Source organism: Betta splendens, chromosome 4, assembly GCF_900634795.4.
Source record: "Betta splendens chromosome 4, fBetSpl5.4, whole genome shotgun sequence".
Lineage (NCBI taxonomy): Eukaryota > Metazoa > Chordata > Actinopteri > Anabantiformes > Osphronemidae > Betta > Betta splendens.
This window is the reverse complement of record NC_040884.2, coordinates 7,090,873-7,108,644: the sequence shown is the minus strand read 5'-3', so window position 1 is coordinate 7,108,644 and position 17,772 is coordinate 7,090,873. Positions and strand designations below refer to the sequence as shown.

The 17,772-nt window shown below is 47.1% G+C and overlaps 1 protein-coding gene across 1 annotated transcript; it reads left to right on the top strand.

Annotated features, from left to right (window-relative positions):
- The first annotated feature begins 5,378 nt into the window (after positions 1-5,378).
- On the top strand, positions 5,379-9,577 carry dmrta2 (DMRT-like family A2). Its single transcript, XM_029148948.3, has 2 exons — positions 5,379-7,522; positions 7,797-9,577. The coding sequence occupies exons 1-2, from the start codon at positions 7,063-7,065 to the stop codon at positions 8,702-8,704; spliced, it is 1,368 nt and encodes a 455-aa protein (XP_029004781.1). The 5' UTR covers positions 5,379-7,062; the 3' UTR covers positions 8,705-9,577.
- Positions 9,578-17,772: the final 8,195 nt, after the last annotated feature.

The window sequence follows — 17,772 nt, the reverse complement described above, 5'->3', positions numbered from 1 at the left end:
CTGGAAATGCCAATGAGACATAATGATATTCCCCTCATACACTTAATCGGAGCTGTCATTAGTTGTTTCACTGGGGAAAAGTCATCAGGTTTTTAACTGTTTGAGGGGAGAAGTGAGGCAGTGAGCTTTAGTTTACTGTCGGATCCTAAGAATAACTAATAGAGGCTCAATATCAATATAAGGGACAAGTGGAAGAAGCTTAAAAATATTCTCTGTTTTCAGCTTCTCTGGTGACGTCTGGCTTAATGTTAGCTCTTCTTTGACATATTGGTCCGGCTTTGCCAGGACGTCTTAATCAGGGCTCCTACGCTCCTCCTAGCATCTGAAGGGAGAGTGTCTGAGTGGTAATGGGCTTACGCTGCCGCCGCGCCACAGATTCAGCGGTGGCAACATCAGGTTGCTGTCGAGATTCTCGCATGACAAAAGGAACGAGCGTCTGTGATGTTTAACCAGCTCACTCGGGGTCAAGAATGCAGCCTGCTGGCGAGGGAACAGAATTCCTGACACAAGTGATGTCGCCTCCTGCCTTTTGAAGTGGGACCCGCCGAGATCTCGGAGCACGGCAGAACCTCCAGTCGTATCCCAGACTGGCCTAACCTGGAGGGTCACCCTGAGTTTACTTTCTCAGAGACGCCGGTCCTGCCCAAAGAAACAGAATCTATGCAGCTTAAACTGTTGGGTGGGCACAAAGGAAGGGTCATCTCTGCCTCTCTGTCTGTCTCCCTTCACACTGATGTTTGTTAATGACACAATAGACGTGCAAAGTCTTCTTTTTTTTTTTTTTTTTCGGGGAAAAACAAAACCTGTTTTCCTTGCAGCCATGTTTCCAATCTGATTAAGATTCGGGCTTTGAAATAGTTCTGAATTCGTAAAAGGATCTTAAAAGGAAAGCCGGTGCTCCCTATCACTTCTTCATGGTGTACAACAACTCTGGCTGCAAGGCAAATTAAATTTCTGATCATTTAAACCTAAGGCCTAATTTAATACGTCAACAAAAACCCTGTAGAAAAAGATACACACACAAAAACACGTTCTTCAAGTGGGCAAATCTGATTTATTCTCTTCTAATTGTGTGTGTCAAAGGCATAAATTGATTTTAGCGTCTGAGCTCAGGACAATTGATCCACTTTTATTGGCTTGACTCATATTTGTTGGGATATTTGCAGTCATCGGTGAACTATATGATGCTTCCTAGCCACGCAGACAACCTGTGAAGCTGCAGCTGATTCAAACCAACCTAGAAGACAATTAGTCTTTGCGACTAACGAATGAATGCTCAAACAGTTTGTTTAATAACAGGGCAACATTAACCTACAAATGAGAACCAGATACTAAAAAAGTCGTCTTTTATTCAGCGAGTTTTATTGTTGTTATTTGCTTAACCTGTTAATGGATCAGTTACTAACCAGAACCCACTTTTATTCAATTATTAAATATAATAATTTTATATTGTGAACAAATGTGTCTTTTAAATGTGCTGACAATTATGTCGGAACGTTATTAAAATAATTTTGTCAATCAGAATTTTTCAGTTATGAAATTTTGATTTGAAACGATTTGATGATTATAGTCCAGAGTCCGTGAAAGTATTTAATTCTTTAAATTATATAATTAAATCCAAAATATCCAAATAGAATTTCTTAATAAAATCCCCCGTTTCTGACGCGGGCGTTGGAGCTGCGTCCCTGCTGGCACCTGGTCCCGTTAACGAGCTGCTAATATGTTCAGACGACGCGCCAGCGTTCGGAAAATAAAGTTGGACAAACACATCGTTGACGCGTAAAACCTGCTGTAGAGACAACAACGTTTAAATTCTGTCATGTTGTAACAAATAGGCAGGAAATGCTCTGATTTGCATCAAGATGTTTAGCTTTAAACGTACACACATTTTAATACTGCGTTAGTATAAATATTATGATTGTATGATATATTCCGTCAGTCAGAACGAATTGTAATTAAATATAAAAAAACTATTTAGACGAATTGTTGCAGAAATGTTCAATCAAGCGTTTGCACTGCTGAGCAGCGAAGCCTTTATTCGTTTGCTTTATTAATTACATATAGAAATAAATAGAAGAAGAAATTGCTCCTAACTGATGGTTTCTATTTTTTATTTCTGCAGACCTCGGCCTCTGTCGTCTTGTTGCTCAGTTTATTCGTATAGATGTGTCTCCATTAAACGCCATAGAGGCCTTATAAAAACCTGTGGTATTCGGATTATCAGCCGCATGGGATAAAGCAATAAATGGGCCAGTGGGGTCTTGAATGGGTGCAGTGGCGTGAAGGGGAGTAATTACAGCTTCATATTAATTGTGTTTTTTTTTCCTAGCTCCGAGCACGCACACACACACGCACGCATACACACGCGCGCACACACTGGAGCGAAGCGGTGGTGACATCTAGGAGGGCCAAGTCTTTGTGCTCAACACTTCAAGTTTCAAAAACAAGGCCAATTGAAGCGGCGCAGCTCAAAGCCGGCACCATTGTAGGCGACCACATTGAGTTTTGATTGGGGACAATGGTGTTTCTCAAATTTCTAGCAAAAAGAAAGCCATACTCCATCTGTGATCTCAATGAGCGCCTATTCATGAGCTTCCTTCTTTTCTGCGCCATTCGTTGGTGGAGAAAAGGAGGCAGATGTGGAGGGATAGAGCAGGGGAGAGTTCGCTTTAATTGGATGCAATGTGCAGGTTGTCTCTGCCTTCTCTCTCTCTCTCTCTCTCTCTCTCTCACTCACACACACACACACACACACACACACACACACACACACACACACACACTGCAGTTTTATAGGCCTCGTAGAAGCGAGAGAGTCCAATAATCTAGCCGTGTTGATGAATACTTGTAGCCCATTCATTAAACAAAGATAATCCCTGCCAACCTACCTCAGGGGCACAGACCGCGCTAGTGGTCTCGGGTGGGGGGCCGTGGGGTGGGGGGCGAAGTCGAGGATGAAATATTCATAGGCACTGACGGGGTTATCCCCGTTTACAGATAAGTGTTATTCTGGTGGGCGCAGGGCGACGCTTGAGACCTCTCGCTGCCTCTTCAGCTCAAGTGGCTCCTCAGCGCATCGCGACCTCCCTCCGCCGGCGCTGCCGAAATGTAGCTCGCGTGTTTGTCTTTGTGACTTTTACGGAGCTGCAAATAAGCCGGTCTCTCACGGCAGCACGTCTTTCTTTGGGCTCAGTGCTGAGGCGCAGTTGAATCCAGAGGTTTCCGACATCATTTTGAAGCACTTGACCTGAAATGCGCCTTTTTCCCCTCTGACGGCAATTTTATTAGATCAGATTTATTAGGTTTAATAAATAAATTCGTATAAACGTTAATTCAGTCACTGCCTCATTAAACTCCTATTAACTCGTTTTGTTTTTAGTTTCTATTCAGTCAGGTGATAATTATTATTGAACTAGTGGCTCCCCTTTCTTCCCATTTTCTACCCTCGTGGATAAATATAATATAATGCGCACTTTGATTAGAAATCTTTGTGTTTTGCGCCAACGCGTTCGTTCAGACGTCCCCGCGTCTTTTGAGGAGCCGCAAACTTCCTGGCGGCCGGCGCGTTTGGCGCGTCTCAGCCGCGCTCCGCCGCTCCCCCGACCCGCTCTTTGAAGGAAAATATTGAGCCTGATGCGTTTCCCGTGCGCGGCGGAGCTGGTGTGAAGTGGCAGGTTAACAGCCCGTTGTGCGCGAGCCCGGGCCCACTCTGCGTGTCCGTCAAGCGTGTAAATACTTCAGTGAAAACCCCCCGTGCGCTCCCTTTCTCCGCGGCCCCTTGTCTAACTGCTACTCTAACCTCTGCCTCTGTGTGACAGGGGCGGCTGCTGCAGCGGGAGAGCGCGGGAGGGGATCCGGGTCCAGCCGGGCCGCAGGCGGGGCGGCGGCGGTGGGAGAGGCCGCTAGAAAGCCGCGCCGGGGTGCGGGGCCAGCGGAAACATGCTGCTACATATGTTGGGTCAAGCATGGCCTTTGTTGTGACCTTAAAAGGGTGTTAAAAACCCACTCGTCTGTAGCCTTCCGCAAAGAAATGAAAGCATCGCGTGTTTTTTGATGCATAGGCCTAATGAAGTGGTAAAAGAATGTTGGATTTTCTAAGTGCTCACAGTCACTTTTAATCGTGCGGGGGGCAATTTTAATTGGGCCCGGGTGAATAATGGTGAACCTAATCCTTATCATAATGCGGCGTTTTGAAAGATGAACTTTCCGTTATGGGCTCAGCCAAACTGAATTAGTTATAAATAATTATATAATCTCGACCGGCTACGATAACGCGCTTTGGATGAAACCAATGATTATTTCACAAGAGCCGGTGTTAATTTAAGTGAACACCCCTCGAAATTAATTCGCTTGTAATAATAACAAACAGCACCAGAGACTTATGAGCTCTCTGTGGACAAATATAGCTCCATAAACACTTGTCGGGTGCAAGTAATTGTCACTTAAATCCGCTCTTATCAACAGTGGAAGTGGCGCGTAATGAGAAAAGATGCGAGGGAAACTTGAATTGTCTCTAACAGTTCCCCTCCGCAGCCAGACTAATGAGAAGTGCGAGCTGCTTTCTCGTTAAATCCTTCATCCTGAGGTGAAAGTAGACGCCTTAATCTCCCCAGTGCGCGCGGGGCCTTCGCCGCAGCTCGCAACTATCACTTCAGCCGCCGCGACGGGCACTTCTCGCTCGGCGGAGCTCGGCGCCCATGCAGATAATTACTTTGAATGTCAAAAAGATGTAGTTTTAATATCGTCTCTATTAGCCTGTTGGCTAGGTAATTAAGGTGCAGATGACAGCGGCGAGGGAAACAGATGGCATTTGCTTACAGTGATTCAGAAAGTAAACAATGAGCCGGGGAGGGGAGAGAGGCAGGGCTGCGCGCGCTGCGCTCGGCAGCGAGCAGCCATTTCTTTCTTCAGCCTCAAGTTGTTGTTGTTCACTAAGACTGTTGTCGCCATCCTCCAAGGGACTAGTTGATTAAAAAGATCTCCACCTTGTAAATCTGACTTCAAATAGCTGCGTGGTTGTCTGCGGCCTGAACAGGTGAGGAAGCAGGTGTTTGCACCAGGTGCCCCTTTTGTACGTGGCTGTGCGCGACGGACGTTTCTACCAGGAAGCCTAATAATATTGTGGTTGGTGAATGGAGGGAAACGGGAGGGCGAGCTTTGATAGGATTTAATAAAAAATCTGAATTTGTTGATCCAGATTTCATCCTTCTCAATTTTAGAAACTGATAAAATCGAATTATAATAACAACATGTTATCTAAATATGTTTATAAAGGCTGACATTTGAATGCCACGTGCTTTATTATTATTATTATTATTATTATTATTATTATTATTATTATTATTATTATTATTATTATTATTATTATTATTATTATTGTCAACATAACTGTTTGACTCTATGACCTGTTTTTGTCTAATTCAAGAAAAAATTGTTTAGTCAAATAAATCAAAATATTTTTTTCTTTTACTTTTTGACAGAACATAAAAAAGAACAACAAATATAGTATAAACGTATCCAGTTGTTTTACGCTGTTTGATACGGGAGATATTTTTGTAAGTTTAACATGAACTTTCACAGACATTAGTTAAGTCGAAATAAATTTTATATAATATTTAAATTGTTTTCAAAATCTAAGTAACAAATTCAGAATTAATTCTGCTCTAAAAAATCCTAAAAAACAGAATTAGGCAAAACAATGCAGCAAATAGTTAAGTTATATGTTATTTACAGTCTTTGCCGAAAACCACTAAAAGTAGCAATTAGTCAGAACAAAACTCCAACGAAACGTCGCTATTAAAGACACCAAACACATTAAAAACGAAATAAAGACACAGAGCGGTGGTGTAGCATGCACATTTAATATGACTCCATTCAACCACAACTTTCCTTCCTCTGCAATTTCATATCATAAAACGTATATCAATAAAACTATTTAATTTGAGTTTTTCCGTATGTAGCCAGTGCAAAAAGCGATTATAAATCGTTTGTCTGGGGTGAAACCCTCCGCCGCGAACCGTAAAATTAACCACTTAGCATCATCGACAGCTTCGTCCTCTGAAGTCGATAATCTGCTGCCGATGTAGACTTTTCCTCCTACGGAGTCAATTTTCCCTTTGTTGAATCAATAAAATAAAACATACTTACCTTCCAGCAGGACGAGATTACAGTCACGCATCATCTTTATTTTGAGGACACAATTTTAAATTAGTCTGTAGCTGATGAGCAGCGTGACGCAGGGATGGCGGCGTCGCATCCCAACAATCATGCCGCCAAATTAAACAGAACATTTCTTAAGAAATGTAAAGAAAGCACTTGGAAGGGATCAAGACGTCCCTCTATTTCATGACTACCAGTTAGATGCCTGTGCCCTACCTGGCAACATGTCAGTGCTGTGATCAACACAACTGGAATAACACGGGCTATTGTTTTAAATCTATAAAAATTTCCTTTTTGGAAATACACTGCATCGATTTGAGCTTTCCGGGAACTCCCTTCAGATTCTTAACACTTGATATTTGGAAAAAGAACTCAGGTGGACACAGTTGAAAAAGGAGGCAAGCCAATCAGAGTGCTCCTTCCCCCTTTGGCCAATGACAGACGCCACATTGTTGTCAAATTTGTCTAATGAAAACGTAGGAGCAACAATAGAGAGGGGAGAGAGGGATCTGTATCCACTCACAATCTCAGGAGGAAGTTAGTGTCTCAGGCTGCGGCGAGTGGCAACCTCGGCTCCTCCTGCGCATTTTCCTCCTTTTAGCCGCAGGAATGAGCTCTCCTCTCGGCTCCTGCTCCGTTCGGACCTAAAATCGACTGTATCGGTGCCCGTTTTGCGTCTTCGACAGCCTCGGACAGTTTCTTTCACGCGCCCGTCGCTGCTGTTTTGGCTGATTCGAGCAGACGAGCGCCACTGCCTTCACCTGTTGCCCAGCGATGTTTGGAGGCGCCGAGCGGATGTGATCGTCCCGCCGCAGTTTGTAGCGAAGCAGATCGTTCAGATAACGCCGCGGTTTTCGTTTCCTTTCGGCCTTCGGCGCAGTTACACCCGAGAGTCCCACGGGCATGGATCTGAGACCGGAGCTCCCCACGGCGTCGTCCGCCTCTCAAGTCCACGCCGGGGCCGCGGCCGCCGCCGCCGCAGCCTCCATCCCCGTGTCCATGGCCGGCAACCTGCTGCGCGGCCCGCCGCTCCTCCTGCGCGCCGCGGACAAGTACCCGCGCACCCCGAAGTGCGCGCGCTGCCGGAACCACGGCGTGGTGTCGGCGCTGAAGGGCCACAAGCGCTACTGCCGCTGGAAGGACTGCATGTGCGCCAAGTGCACCCTGATCGCGGAGCGGCAGCGGGTGATGGCGGCCCAGGTGGCTCTGCGGCGGCAGCAGGCGCAGGAGGAGAACGAGGCCCGGGAGCTGCAGCTGCTCTACGGCACCGCGGAGGGGCTGGCACTGGCCGCCGCCAACGGCATCATCCCGCCGCGGCCGAACTACGAGGTGTTCGGCTCCGTGAACGGCGAGAGCAACTCGGGTGAGTGGAGCAGCGGCGGCGGGTTCCGAGGCGCAGTTAACGGGCCTCGGTTTAAGAAATTATACGGATGTAGTAGTGAAGGAAGTTCAGTTAAGATTGTACACGTTGATGACTAATGCTTTTATTTAGCATCATTCATTAAGTATATACTTATATTGGCCGTTCTTACATCCAGAGCCGTTGCTAATTATTTTACTGGTTATGACTCTTCAGCTGCATTCATATTTTGACATCTTTAATCTCACACACCGTGACGTTCTGGTCGCGTCCACAGATTCAAATATCCAGAAGTATGAGCTCTTTCCAAAAACCCCGCTGTCCGGGTCCGGCACCTCCCAACAGCCTGCGGGGAAACCAGCGTCCACCGAGAGCGACTCGGCCCCGGGCATCTCGTCTCCAGACGCCCGACACGGGGGTTCGGGTTCGGAGAACGGGGACAGCGAGTCGTTCATCAGTTCGCCCGTGCCCAAGCCCTTAAAGGACGGAGGAGAGACTCCTGGGTCCGTCAGCTCCATCGGTTCCGATTCCGGCTCAGAGACCGACAAAGACGAGCCGGAGCCCTCCCCGTCCTCCGCGGCCTCCCGGCACATGAACGCCATCGACATCCTGACCCGCGTGTTCCCCAGCCACAAGCGCAGCGTCCTGGAGCTCGTGCTGCAGGGCTGCGGCAAAGACGTGGTGCAGGCCATCGAGCAGATCCTCAACAACAGCGGCGCCCACGGCTCCAACAAGGCCGGGCCGGACGAGCCGTGGACGGCGGAGAGGATGCTCCAGAACGCCCAGCAGCAGCAGCAGCAGCAGCAGCCGCCGCCGTCCTCCGCGTCCGCCGCCACCACGCCCACGAGACCCCTGCTGCCCGGGGCCATGACGCTGAGCAACCGCTCCGCGTTCTCGCCCCTGCAGCCCAACGCCGCGCACTTCGGCGCCGACCCCAGCGCGTACCCGCTGGGCGCCCCGCTGGGACTGAACCCGCTGCGGCTGGCCTACTCGGCGCACAGCCGCGGACTGGCCTTCATGACGCCCTACTCCACCACCGGGCTCATGCCCACGCTGGGCTTCCGACCCCCGATGGACTATGCCTTCAGCGACCTAATACGGGACAGGACGATGCTGCACAAGGAGCAGGGCTACGCCGGCGGCCTGTACGGGCCGCTGGTCAACAACACGCCGGACAAGCAGTGAGGCCGGAGCGGGAGCAGAGACACATTCCGTTGTATTTGTAGCCACAAGTGTTGAATGTTCTGGCAAAAATCGGTGATATGTTTTGGCTACAGGCTGCTGTAAGTAATGGGATTATCTGGCGTGTAGTCAAATGGTCTGAGAGAGCGAGAGAAAAAAACTAAAGTCACTTTGCGTGATTTTATAAGTTGGACAAGGGGTCGGATGACGTCCCTCATTTATGGGCGAGTAAAAAGCATGAAACTGAAAATATTTATACATTCCAAAATAAACCACGACCGAGCCGAGTTGGCGGGAGCTACGCTCTCAGACGAAGCGGGCGACCACTTCACACAGGCTTTTATCGCTGAGGTATCTTTCAGTTGTGCAGCATTTAAAAACAAAATAACCTAGAAATGATTTATTAGAGTTATAACCTTTTAAAGCGCATCGGTTGTTTTTCCCCCCATCTGGTTGACGAAACCATCCACAGTTAAACATTTTTCAATTTTCCAAATCGAACTTTAAATATGCATTTCTCTCCACACACATGAAGTGATAAACTGATGAATGATGCAGTTAAATTATTACCACATAGCTTCCAGATGTTAACCCTGTTTCCTGTTGTAAAAGTTGAACTAATGATGTGTAAATGCCATCCTTCTGTTTTTTTATGTATTATTTCACTTCTCACGTCTTTAGTTCGTTTCCAGCTGCCTGTATTATGTATCGCATTTGGTAATATGAAATGCTATATGCTATATTTGACCTTTCATTTTATCTGTTAGTCAGTTCAAATATTTCGTGACAAAGTGCTGGATCAGTTCCTCTTCAGATGTTGCAAGCTGTGCTGTCACATTGTATGAATATGCTGGAAATAAATGTTATTTTAAAGAAATGAGAAACTTTTGTTTTCGTGCTTAGCGAGGAAATCACTAAAAGCCACGCTGGCGGTTGATAAATTGTTTTATACAAAACCTCAAAACATTTTCCGCCAACTCGGACCCGAGGCGCACAAAGATGACTTGAAACCTTTTCCACGCAACTTCGCAGGTGGGATAAAGAGCCAGAGCGAAGTAACATTGGACAACCTCTATGAAGGCTGGACAGACGATAATAGGGCGGTTCCCATCAACATGCACCAGTACAAACATTAGCAGGTGTAGCTGCTAAGCAGCAATCCCTCGTTATTTGATGGTGAATGACAGCACGTTCACATCCAAAGCACCTTATTGTTTTTTGCATCTTTACGAATTAAATTATTCGTTAATTATCAAATTAACGAATAATTACTGTAATAACCCTTAGCTCCAGTTGTTGTACGAATCTTAAATAGTGGCTGACTTTACAAGTCTACAGCTGCTGACGGACGCACAGTGACGTAGAATTAAACCGTGTCGTTCCAGCTCAGTCATATTAGTGCAACAATAATGAGTGGTTCTGATTTTTATGTATAACGGATGATATAATTTATTTCGCGAATGAACTAAATCTAAAATGTGAATCCGTGATGTCCCAAAAATTTCACTTTGCAGAATTCTCGCGATAACAAACAGATTCGAACATTTTCAGTGAAAATGAAATGAAAAAGAAGAGAGTTACCGCTGGCCTCTGACTGGAAGCACTAAATCCACCGCTAATTTTGCCCACTGTGTTGAACTTGTCAATACTTTGTCCGCCCACTCAGAGGATTTTCTTCGCCGCCACAGACAGCTGATCATTTACAGAGAGCAGTGGCGCCACCTGCAGGTCCTCTAGTGTCAGTACCTTTTAATCGGTGTTTTTTTCCTGATTGGTTGAATGCTGCCACAAACTATTACTCTTATTTTAATCACAATAAAAAAATTATTTCCTCATTGAGGCAATATAGAGCTGTCTAAAATATCATATATAAATATCATATATAAATATAATAAATAAGAGGTTTGATCGGTTTTCTCGTGTTCTTACGGATGACGTCACGTTCGCGTCACTGAGGAACATAAAGGCCGGGCCCCGTGGACACATTAAGACTTCAGGGAAGCATCCTGACTGCTGAGTGTCACACAGGCAGCGCCACTAGATGACAGCCTTCTCCAACAAATGACGCCAGCAGCTTGACTCTGCGCACACGACGGACGCCCAAGTCGTAGTGAACCTAGCTCACGTCAGTGTGCGTACAGCGCCCTCTGCTGGTCACTGGTGCACAAAGCACCGGGGAGCCTGATGTCCTCTCTTCCCTCCCAGCATCCACGTGACGTAGGACAAACCAGTCTAGTCTAAAGCTGCGTCCTCCAGTTGTGACACTCCTGTGCAGGTGACAACAGCCCGTATCTGGATCATACACAAGACGTTGTGTATTGTTTGTGAGTGATGTAAAGACACATCATATTGTAATATTAAGAACCTGACTGATCTTAATGAGTGTATTTTTACTCTTTTTATCAGCTTTGTGATGGATAAGTGCTTCCACCACAGTGTATAATAATAATAACATTAATTATAATAGTAATATTAAGATGCTACATAATTGACCCTTAGGGAGCCAGCGTGTGGAACCCAGCGGACACTGAAGCAGCACAGTCGTGGAGGAAGCATGGGCAGCGTCTTGTAGAAGGCTGCAGGTCTGCTCCAGTGAATGCGCTCTGCTATGTTTTGCATGCTCCGTTCTCTGTGTTCACTAATGAATAATTAGACACGGGCAGATAAATAGCCACGGGCTCCCAGAGCAGCGCTGAGAGAGAAATCCATTTACGTTATTACTCTATACATAAAACCCATTTTCATTTTCAGAGCGGCTGCTCGGTTTACCATCAGAATAACAAATAGATAACAGCAAAACAAACCAACATTCAGACAAAAACAATTGTGCACATTCTGGGACTGACTTTAGAGCCGTCACTGGTACAAACTCAGGAAACACCGAATAAAACCAACACACATTCACATTTTATGGTTTGTTTTAAAACATTCTAGCTGAATATGTGAACAAATACATTTTATATTTGACAAGTGGTTAGTCTGGTACTGTAACCAATGACATCAGCATCAAGTCTGGACTGCAAATGAACATTTTGAACATCAGTGGTTTCAAAAGGAAGTGGGTCAAACCGAGGGAAGGTAGATAAAAGCGCAGTCAACTGGAGGAATGTTTTTTGAGCATGGCGGCGAGTATCGAACGTGGGCTCCTCTGTTAATACCAGAACACAGATGGTATTGATTCAGGAATCTTATTTCCATCTGTACTTGGAAGGGTCCCTCCATCGTCGTGCCCCGGGAGCAGGCCTCACACCGCATCGCTCCAGCGGGGTCTTCCTTCTGCCTTCTTCCTCTGGTCACATCAAAACTAACGCTGACGGGGAATCTTTGCTGCAGATCTTCGCTGTGTGAACACACCAACATGGCCAATTCATCCAGGATTCTTTGTGCAGGTCCCAGGTCAGTTTGGTTACAATCACGCAAATGTGTTTTTTTTTTATCCCGGTGAAAAATGTTTATGTTCATTTTTAAGATATTCTATTGTTGTCATGATCTTTAGCCTTGCTTCCTGGTTAGACTTTTATTTTGATACTCACTTCCTCTCTCCGTCCATAGTCATAATCAACAATTATTGTTATCACCTGTGGTCATTTGTCGGCTCCTGATATTGACCCTACAGCCTCGCATTCACGTTTTAACCCTTGTGTGGTCTTCACTTTCAGGATCCCTGGGGTCATTTTGACCCGTGGCATATTTGGGGTTCAAAATCAAAAACTTACTTCATAAACATTTGCGACTTTTATCTCATTTACAAACAACAGAGAGAATATTTATGTTATAATTTGTCCCTATTAGATTATAACTTATAATGGAAGTTTGGTTCCCAGTCACCTTCAAATTCTCTCTCAGGATCTGAAATGATCTCTAAATCTAAATCTAAACCTAAATCTAAATCTAAATCTAAATCTTCATAACCTGAGACACTCTCCTCTTCTGCATAATTGTTTGACGAACTTAGTTCAAATATGAGCTCCAGAGCCCCGTTAGCCAAAACATTTGGTCCATGCATTTTCCATACCACTTAACCCCATGTGCGGGCTGGAGCCTATCCCTATGGGTAGAACCTGGACAGGTCGCCAGCGCATCACAGGGCAAAACAACAAGAGACTAACAACCATTCACACCTACAGGCAATGGAGAGAAGCCAATCAACCTAATGCATGTTTTTGGACCGGGAGGAAACCAGAGAACCCAGAGAACCCACGCAAACACGGGGAGAACATGCAAACTCTACACAGAAAGGCACCAGGGCCTCCAGGAATCGAACCCAGAACCTTCTCGCTGTGGTGCCACCGCACCACCGTGACGCCCGCAGTGAGACATATAGTGCTATAAAATGTTTGATTTCTAGAATGTTATGGACCAACACACTGCACAAATGACATAGTGTCAAGAGTGCAAGACTAACTGTTTCTCTGTGCATGTCTATGTTTGTTTCTATATGCGGGTCAAAATGACTCAAAGACCATATAAATGATGTAAATGCGAGGTGCATAGTAGCAAGTGTGTTTGTACACGTTTGTCACAGAAAATAAGCTAAGGTCGTGGAGTTTCATGTAGATAAAATGTATCCTGGTACCATTTTCTGGCCTGACACCAGCACCACAGGATCCTGACCTTCCACAGCAACAGAAATGTGGAGTTTTCACACCTCGTCGCGGTCCCAGTGGTCCCACAGTCACTCAGCCACTCAAACCACCGCGTCCACGTCGGATTCAAGTGGGAAGAGAAGCCGACCTGCAGCGAGCGGCGCGGTAGTCGGTGAAACCGGGGCGCGTGCGCGCGCCACCCGCCGCACGCACGCGCCTGGCGCGGCGCTCGCAGAGAGTCTTCGAACCAGTTTTAAGGATAAATGGGCGTCAAGCTGTGCCGACGCAGCATGAGCACACTTAATCTCCTCAAGTGGAGAGTGTCAGTCAACACTGCTGGCGGAGATAAGGTGCGCGTGCACCGGGTGGTGTGTGACTTTTTGTTTGCATGTTGTGTGCACACATGTCCGTGAGTGAGTGTGTGTGTGTGTGTGTGTGTGTGTGTGTGTGTGTGTGTGTGGCGTGATGAGCTCCCAACCTTTGACTGTCATAAAAACCTCAACACACAAACACACACAGGAGCTGACACTTTTAAAAAGTGTAAAATGTTAAACTTAGGCTTTTTCCTGGAATTGTTTGATCCACACTCCCACACACGACACTCACACTTTTAATGTGTTCCTTTCTTCTTATATTTGGTCTTGTTTGCCAAGTATTAGAGGAGCATATGTGTCTCCACTTCACTGCATTTTCAGCAGCAGCGTTTAACTGACTGACAGAAGTAGGTCTGCGTGAATAGAAGTCTTCCTCGTCTGGCTCTCAGCGTCTTCTCTTTCCCCCCTTCTTTCCTTTCCTTTCCTTTCCTTTCCTTTCCTTTCCTTTCCTTTCCTTTCCTTCCTTCCTTCCCTCCTTGAGTGTTTTCAGCCTCCTGCTCCGCGTGAGAGTCTTAAAATGAAGATTAAAGACACTTCTGTTTCCACTGACAAGCGCACACTCTGACTCATGGCTGACACACTCACATAGTCAGGCAACGGACACACACACACACACACACACACACACACACACACACACACACACACACACACACACACACACACACACACACACACACACACACACACACCCCTTGGGAAACCGTGCACAATTACGACTAGAATGGGATTCATTCTCAGCCTTCAACAACTCATTAACTGTATTCTGCAAATGGTACGTTCAGCAGAATGCATTGATGAGGAAGAGGGAGAACGGCGGCTTTGGGAGAGACCGGCATCATTTTGATGTGTGTTCAGAATTTATTAGCATATCACATATGGAGCGCCGTGTGTGTAGGAACGGGCAATGATGGTTACGTTAACCATACAGCGGGACCCGCAGGTTAAATATGCGCAAACGTAAGCGTTTCAATCTGCATGAATCAGGCAGGACTCTGTGGGGAGAAGCCAGCGAGGCCCCGGCCTTTAATACATACAGCAGACTCACCGTAAACAGTTTTCCAGGTAAACTCTGCTAATTGTGAGTTGTGAGGCCTAACGCGCGCGTGCTTGTTTTTCACGCGTCCTTGGCTTCGCACAACAAATACCCGCTCTCCCGAGACCCGTTGGGAAGAGGCGACATCGGAGCGCATCTTCGTCCGCCTGCGCTTTTGTTCCGGCGCTGTGGCGTTGTGTTCGAGCGGGGACGGGGGTTTGAAAGTCAAAGAGCAGCTGCAGCCGCGTTCGCGCTGATAACGCGAGCAGCCGGCTCAACTCCGACCGGCCGCGCGCGCGTCGCTGTCCGCGCGGAGCCGCAGCGGCCGCCTCTGGTGACGCACGCGACGCGACGGGCAGAGACGCTGTGTGTCAAGTGAACTGCTGACTCCGTTCTCTGCCGCACACACACACACACACACACACACACACACACACACACACACACACACACACACACACACACACACACACACACACACACACACACACACACACACACACGCTGATGAGTCACTGCATCTCAAATTAGCACATCCTTTCTTACTGCTGTTTTAATTGGAGATGGGAGATAGGCTGCGTTAGCGGCGTCATTAGCACAGCTTGGTGGAGCCGAGGGAGGGAGAGCTCCACGGGGACGAAGCAGAACCCGCACGCATCACTTCTCACCTGCACTGACTCATCATCAGACCTGGACCTGACTCCGCCTTCAGGACTAGACTTGAGAATTTGTGACTGACTGGGTTTTGCATGAAACATTCTCACCAGGTCATCAAGACCTCCACATTAATTTGAGCATCTTTTACTTATTACTAGTTGACTGATCAACACCTTGTGTCTGTCCAGTACAGAAATGCCTACGAAACCAGTTCATTCCCCACAAACCTCTGCTGCACTTACTTTTAATTGCTGCTTCACAAACATTGCTAATCTAATGCAGCGATCACTGTAAATATTATCCTGCCTAATATCACCGTCTTCACGCCATGACATTCAGAGGATGTTTGCATTGTGAGCGTCCAGGAGCCTGTTGTGCAGCGGGTGAAGTGTAGACGCCGTGAAGTCTGTCACGGAAAACCCGCTTCTGGCTCAGTGAGAATAACCCCGAGGAGGAAACTGGCCCTTTTGCCAAATTGGCAGAATGAAAGGAAAACGTATGGACGCGTTGTCATGATTAGCACAGGGATCAGAGAAAAGGGAAACAGCTCTACGCCGGGTTTAAACAAACAGGATGAGCGGCGCACACTGTGCTGCTGGAGAGGCTCCTTCACAGCTGATGTCACATGGCTCCTATTGCTTAGGTAATAATGTGATCAAATTAGGGCGTTGGAAAAATCTCCTCGGGCTCTTGGCAAACTCGACGCGGCGTCCTCCAGTGTGTTTGGCAATTCATTTGTGAAGCGGACTTTTTTTTTTTTTGAGGCAGGTGTTACGATCTAGATCGTTATCAAAGTAGCTGCAGCACAGACGCCGAAGGAAGGCACTGTTGGTGCTCCCTGTCTAGGATTAGAGGGAAAACACACACACACACACACACACACACACACACACACACACACACACACACACACACACACACACACACACACACACACACACACACACACACACAGGGCAGAGAAGAGAAGAGGAGTGATGAATTATATTGTTTTGGTCTGTGGATCTTTGAAATTGAATCGAGGGAAGTGAAGACAGCAGGAGGAGCGAGAAGAAGACGGAGGGGAAGAGATTGAGCGCAGGAGAAGAGGGAAACTGGGTCAGGCAGAAGAGTGAGGAGGTGGCGCAGAGGGGAGAACCATTATTGACAAGCGCCTTCCTCCCGCCCCCCCCCCTCCGGGGTCCCCCCCGGGCTCTGACCAGCAATTACACCCTCTAAATTATGATCTATACGGGCAGAGCGGAGCTGACCGCAGATTTAGATAGATTGAACTCTATCTCCTCCCTCTCTCTCACATGTTCCCCTCGCTCTCAGCTTCGCCGATGGAGACGGATGGCGCGGGGCCCCGTGGCCTCGGCCCCTGCAGATTGATTATTGATCAGGTGGACAGAGATGGATCGAGGGGTGAAGAGGATGCCGAAGAGCGTCGCGGGCGCTGCGGCGATGAGGCCGAGAAGTGGGAGGATTTTAAGGGATTTATGTTCCAGGAGTGGGGCTAAAGGAGGGTGGGATGAGGCCGGGGGTGTGGGGGGGGGTCTGCAAAGGTTTTCTTTAGCTCAGCCATCACCTTCAGAAGCAGCTATTGACTAAGCTGCAGATTTATAGCCAACACCTAAAGTGTTTTGGATTCTGTTTAGAGTCTCCAAGTTATAGCTCATTCTTTGCCAATGAATGTCCCACACTCACTTCAAATAGATGTTAATCATGGCTGTGGGTGCACACGCTGCATATCGAAACGTAAACTTTTCATGAATGGAGAAAAATGGCCGCACTTTTGGATTTAAGGATCACAGGATTCATTTTACAGATAAAACATCATCCAAACTTTCATCTCTGTGGGTGAAATGAAAACTATTCACAATCCTTTTACAGTGTCTACTTATCTCCAAAGCGTGTAGGCCGACGGCGTTTGAGCTCGTGCCCTTGTGAGTGTTTGTGAGCACGGCGGTGTGTTGAGAAGGTGAAGCCGTCTCTCCTTGGCCAGACAGATGGTTATCAGCGAGGCTCCGGAGACTGAGTGCTGCTTTACAGCGGAGCCAAGAGGTTACGCTGCAATCTCCACTGTCTCTCTCTTATTTTTGCCCTCGCTTGTACCTTTTATCTGTGTGTGTGTGTGTGTGTGTGTGTGTGTGTGTGTGTGTGTGCGTGCGCATGTGTGTGTGAGCGTTTGCATGCATGCATGTGTGTGTGTGTGTGCGTGTGTGTGTGTGCGTGTGTGTGTGCGTGCCTCACTCATTTACTCCCTTTGCAATCCTATGTGTGAGTATCAGCTTGTGTTATAAAGGAGCAGAAGGAGCCTGTTGGCTGCTATGCATGAGTGTGCTGGAGGCAGATACTGGAGGAAATAAATGACATGCAGGCCGCTCCTCGGCTCACGGCTCACGCCGGCTGCGGTCGCCCGTGCCCAGAGTCGTTATT